Source organism: Mesoplodon densirostris, chromosome 9 (genome assembly GCF_025265405.1).
Source record: "Mesoplodon densirostris isolate mMesDen1 chromosome 9, mMesDen1 primary haplotype, whole genome shotgun sequence".
NCBI lineage: Eukaryota > Metazoa > Chordata > Mammalia > Artiodactyla > Ziphiidae > Mesoplodon > Mesoplodon densirostris.
Genome location: NC_082669.1, coordinates 69,608,395 through 69,614,394, shown reverse-complemented (window position 1 = coordinate 69,614,394; position 6,000 = coordinate 69,608,395). Strand labels below are relative to the sequence as shown.

The following is a 6,000-nucleotide window of genomic DNA, read 5'->3' as shown; positions in this document are numbered from 1 at the left end:
ATGTTTCTTTATAGCAGGACTTCCCTCTTCTTTTTCCTAGGACCTCTGCCAAGTTCCAAGGCATGAAAAAGACCATTACTTTCTAATCAAAGAGCTTTTATAGCTAAAAGGTGTCCAAAATCATTTGGTTTTTTCCTTTTGCAGGATAAGAAAGCAAAGCCTAGAGATATGACATTACTTCTCTAAGCACAGCTAATGGCAGAAGCTAGCTTCTGCCTACTTCCTGCTCTTTAGTTCCTTGTATGCTGTCACCATCCCACAACTTAATATCCAAAGAAATGAAGAGAGCAGGTGTCAGTGGTGTGTTTTTAGTTTTGCTTTACATTGTTTTAATTTTTAACAGGAGTGTGAATGTGAGGAGATCTTAAACCTACATCCAACAAATGGCTCTTCTTCACAAGAATACTACTTAACTACTTCAAACCAAGGCCAAGTCAATTATCCTACCAGAGCAAAGTGTAAGGTCGTGCATAGCAAAATTCATAAATTTACATCAAATTCCTGCATATTTTTCCCATGGTTCCTGCTGTCCCAAGTGGCATCATGTATCATTGTAGACAATAATTTACTGAAAAACAAAGGTTTACATACATAAAAAGTTAAAAACAACAAGAGAGAAACCAAACATATGGACTGATAGTAGCCACCATGTGTTTCCCAGTTCTGCAAAAGGCATTCATGCACCCAGTGGTTAATTCCAGACTTGTTTTCTTACCAGATGCCTGCTCAGGTGAGCTCTATCCCACCTTTCTAAGAACTCTCCACAAATTTCCCTTTAAGCAGAACACCTGCCAGGGTCCCAGGGCTGGAATGACTAGAGCAAGAGCAGAGGATGCAGAGAAAACAACCCTTACTGCTCGCTCTTATTCTCCTGCTCCAACTTCTTCCATGTCCTGGGCAAAGAGAGCACCTCAGCAAGTAGCATCACAGAGTTGGCGTGATTCACCCCCACAAGTAGTTCCACTGCATTCCCTTCCTGTCATCCCCAGAGAAAAGCAGAGGAAACTGCATCCGTCCCTTGAAAGAGACCAGGAAGGTGAGAACAAGTCCTGCTACTCACAAAGAGAAAATGATTGAAGAGGTGATGACTGACTGAGATGTAGCAGAAAAAGGACGAACACCTATTTGTTCCAGCCTAACTTCAAGCCAACTGTGCTGTGTTGCCATAGCAAGTTTTTATGTGTGTGGCATAAAACGCATAATATAAAATTTACCAACATAACAATTTTTAAAGGTACAATACAGTAGGGCTTCCCTGGTGGCGCAGTGGTTGACAGTCCGCCTGCCGATGCAGGGGACACGGGTTCGTGCCAAGGTCCGGGAAGATCCCACATGCCGCGGAGCGGCTGGGCCCGTGAGCCATGGCCGCTGAGCCTGCGCGTCCGGAGCCTGTGCTCCGCAATGGGAGAGGCCACAACAGTGAGAGACCTGCATACCGCAAATAAATAAATAAATAAGGTACAGTACAGTAGTATATAGGCACATAGTTTTGCAGCAGCTTTCTAGAAGTTTTTCATCTTGCAAAACTGAAACTCAATACTCAGTTGAACGATATTTCTCTTCCCCAGACCCCACAACCACCATTCTACTTTCTGTTTCTAAGAGTGACTAATCACATAAGCAGACTAATGCAGTACTTCTGTGTGTGTGTGTGTGTGTGTGTGTGTGTGTGTGTGTGTGTGTGTGTGAGACTGGCTTATTTAACTTACTTTAGCATGATGTCTTCAAGATTCATCCATGTTGTCAAATACTGCGGAATTTCCCGCTTTTTAAAGGCTGAATAGTACTCCATTTGATGTACATACCACATTTCTTTATCCATTCATCTTTTGATGGACATTTAGGTTGTTTCCACATCTTGGCTATTATACATAGTGTTGCAATGAATATAAGAGGGCTGAAATTTCTTTGAGTACCTACTTTCAGTTCTTTTGGATATATACCCTGACATGGGATTACTGGATCATATGGTAATTCTATTTTTAATTTTTTGAGGAACCTCCACACTTTTTCCACGGTGGCGGCAGCAATTTACATTTCCCCAACAGTGCACAAGGGTTCCAATTCTCCACATCCTCACCAACACTTTTGTTTTTTTGACAATGGTTGTCCTAACGTGTGAGGTGATATGTCATTGTGGGTTTGATTCGCATTTTCCTGATTAGTGATATCGAGTATCTTTTCGTAAGCTTCTTGGCCAATTGTCTATTTGAGGCTTTTGCCTAGTTTTTAATAGGGTTGTTTTTTGTTATTGACAATTTTTTAACAATCTGGATACTAACCCCTTATCAGATAAACGGTTTGCAAATATTTTCTCACATTCTGTAGGTCGCCTTTTTACTCCCTTGTTTTCTTCGCTGCACCCTGCAGTCAGAGCATTTTACAGCCAAGCTACTGCGCAAGTCACATAGCTGAGCCCGCATGCCTTCTGGGGGTTGTAGTCCTGAGCGTCAGAGGCGGGTGGAAGGCGGAGGATATTTTCTGAGTGATGGTTAGAATCAGATCTCTACTGGGCGGGGCTGGAATGAACCACTGCCTGGTCCTCATTAGCAGAGAGAGAGAGAATTAATTCCAAGTCCCCTTTTCTGTCCTCAGTCTCTCGGACCCAGGTTCTGAGAAGATCCGCTTCCCCACCTTGGCCGCCCACGCAGGCTAGTCCCTCCTCCTCCCTCCGTCTTCCCGCCGCTGGGCGCTCGTGGGTGGGGCTTTACTGGGGGCGGGGCTCATGCAAGCAGGGCGGGGCGTCGGGGCTTCTTCACTGGCTGGCGCTTCCGAGGCCCGCAGCCACATAGTGACCTCTTTTCTTGGAACGCGAGGCGCAGGAGGTCCCGTCCATGGACCGATCCGCAGTGGCGAGGGTGGGCGCGGTAGCGAGCGCCAGCGTGTGCGCCGTCGTGGCGGGGGCGGTGCTGGCCCAGTACATTTTCACCTTGAAGAGAAAGACGGGCCGAAAGACCAAGATCATCGAGATGGTGAGTATGGGGGCTCTTCGCTACGGAGCGCTTAGGGGGCCGCGGGTGGTCCGTCCGGCCTCGCCTAACGGTGCCCACCGCTGCTGGAATGAGAGGGACCCACAGGGGAGCCGTTCGCCCCGCGTGCGGCCACCCCGCGGCCAGGTGACCTCGACGGCAGCGCTCGGCTTCCCATGGGCTTTGTTATGTCTCCATTTGAAACAAAAGCAGCAAAATAGGTGATTCGGAAACAAGCTGCCTCCCGCTGCAAAAACCCGTTTTTTCGAGAAATAAACGGACGTTTCTGGGCAGATTTCTCCTTCCCTCATCCCGCGTCAAACCGTTGCAACAATCCCATTTTGATCAGGGTTTTTTTTTTTTTTTTTTTGCACCGTGGCTAGGATGAGTTTGATTATGACAAGGTGTAACTTCTCAGTGGTTAATTAAAGGAATGCCATTTAACCCAGCTGGAGTTCAAAATGGTTTATTTTGTATTTGAATGTTATTCCTTCTTGTCTCAAACTGCCGGGATGAACCTTCGTGTTCATTTTTTCCCCGCAAGCCTCTTACATAACGTTTTAGAAATTTATTTCCAATTTTATTGTAAGACAGTGTTTGAAGAATTCCACTTGAGGTACATTATAAGCAATATTTTCTCCAAAGTTAGGGATTTTTTTAGGTTTTTGTTTTTTAATTAGAGCCCACTCGTCAAGACAGTTTTCTCAGTGAGTTGCATTCTAATATACTTCCTGGAGTGAAGAATCCCGTGTATACTCCGGATGAGGCACTACACGCGTGAACTTCTGGGGTCAAGTATTTTTAACAAGTCAGTTGACAATTTACCGCTGTACTAAATAATATCATTTTAGGTTCATGTTAGAATACTTAGCCCAATCATATTTGATCATAATTGATCAAAGAAACTTTTTGTCCCGTTGTTTGCTGTTGGCCCTAGGTTGAATACAGAAATATTATTCCATAATTAAAAGTTTAAAAAAATGTTAATTCCCACATATCTCATATGCCAATAGTTTTGTTTATTGGTAGGTACGGTTAAATTAGTCTTAGATTATTATTACATAGTCTTTCTCCATCTCTGTACTCATAGCAGCAAATGTTTTTATCTCAAAAATTTCATTTTGTTTATGTTGCTGTCCTGCATAGAAAACTTTGGTGGCTTCCTTTTGTTCCAAACCAAAAATGTATAATACAAATGTGGGGAAAAACCCCACATTGCCATACCTTCTTGTATGTACTTAGACTGTGGATTAGTCTATCACTTCTCCTCTAAACCAGGTAGAGGTAAAAATCAATGCTTTCACAAAATCCACAATGAAGCTATTATAAGAACAGTTTGCCATCTTTGTGAAAATAATTAAGGCCCATTGTTTGTAGTATAGAAATCAGTCAACCTTTATATATACATGATACGTTATATTAATTCAGGCATAGGGACAAGTAGTATTGTGGCTACAGCATAATGTACAGATGTGTATTTGTTTTTGTTTATTTGTTTATTTATTTATTTTTGGCTGCGTTGGGTCTTCGTTGCTGCGCGCGGGTTTTCTCTAGTTGCGGCGAGCAAGGGCTACTCTTGGTTGTGGTGCGCGGGCTTCTCATTGTGGTGGCTTCTCTTGTTGTGGAGCATGGGCTCTAAGGAGGGTGGGCTTCAGTAGTTGTGACACGTGGGCTCAGTAGTTGTGGCTCGCAAGCTCTAGAGCGCAGGCTCAGTAGTTGTGGCACACGGGCTTAGTTGCTCCGCAGCATGTGGGATCTTCCTGGACCAGGGGTCGAACCCCTGTCCCCTGCATTGGTAGGTGGATTCTTTTATTTATTTATTTAATATTTATTTTTGGCTGTGTTGGGTCTTCATTTCTGTGCGAGTGCTTTCTCCAGTTGCGGAGAGCGGGGGCCACTTTTCATCGCGGTGCGCGGGCCTCTCACTGTCGCAGCCTCTCCCGTTGTGGAGCACAGGCTCCAGATGCTCAGGCTCAGTAGTTGTGGTTCATGGGCCTAGCCGCTCCGCGGCATGTGGGATCTTCCCGGACCGGGGCACGAACCCGTGTCCCCTGCATTGGCAGGCAGATTCTTAACCACTGCGCCACCAGGGAAGCCCGGTAGGCGGATTCTTAACTACTGCGACACCAGGAAGCCACAGATGTGTATTTGGAAGGAAGAGATGGGGAATGTGGGCAAAGAGGCCAAATTGTAAAGGGATCTTGTAAAGCCATTCTAAAGGCTTTGCCCTTTATCTTGTAGGCAATAGGGGGCCATGAATGGTTTTTAAACAGGATAGTTGCATGTTCAAAACTATATTTTATACAGATCACTTAGACAAGATAGGGTGAAAGGGGAGAGCCTGGAAAGAAGGAAATAATTTAGGAGGTTGTTGGCAGTATTCATTGTGAAAGATGATTAGGGTCTAGACTAGGAAACAAGCGACCAGAGGATAAACATTTCAGAGGTAAAATCAACAGGACTTAGTGGTACTACAAACTCTGGACTCATACAGACCTCGCTTTGAATGTAGGCTTTCTCATTTATCAAGCTGTGTGATCTTGGGTAAGTTATTTAACTCCTCTGAGTCTGTTTCTTCATCTATTAATTGGAAGATGATAATACTACCTACTTCATGGGATAGTTGTGAAGATTACATGAAATAACACAGTGGACATAATTGCTATCATTTGTGAGCTTATCATTATTTATGATCATTAAATAAAGAGATTAATCACCGGGGTGGGGGGGATTACAAGCTAAATGGTGATACTGGCTACATTATTAGCCAAGATAGAAAGGGGGAAAGAAAGAGGAGGCAGGGACAATGTGGAACAATAAGTTCACTTTGTCCTGTTTAGCCAAGTAGAAATGTCCATAAATTAGTTAAAATAAGTAAAGTGCTTAGAAAAGCATTTGTTGCCATATATTGGCCCATAGTAATATATAGTATATACATTACCTGTTATTATTAGCAACAGCAACTGAAAATGTAGTGCTGGAGTTGCGAAGATAAACTGGGACTAGAAACTACTTTCTCAAGTGTCTAGCC

At 43.9% G+C, this 6,000-nt stretch overlaps 1 protein-coding gene across 3 annotated transcripts in view; it reads left to right on the top strand.

The window, feature by feature from the left end:
• Window positions 1-2,755: 2,755 nt before the first annotated feature.
• The window catches only part of NT5C3A (5'-nucleotidase, cytosolic IIIA), a 42,800-nt gene continuing 39,555 nt past the window's right edge, over window positions 2,756-6,000 (top strand). The window contains exon 1 of one of the 3 annotated variants that reach the window (XM_060107864.1): window positions 2,756-2,972. In XM_060107864.1, coding sequence (XP_059963847.1) covers window positions 2,835-2,972 — 138 coding nt within the window. In that variant the 5' untranslated portion in view covers window positions 2,756-2,834. The remainder of the gene's footprint in view (window positions 2,973-6,000) is intronic. The other 2 variants (XM_060107865.1, XM_060107866.1) reach the window with 2 other exon arrangements.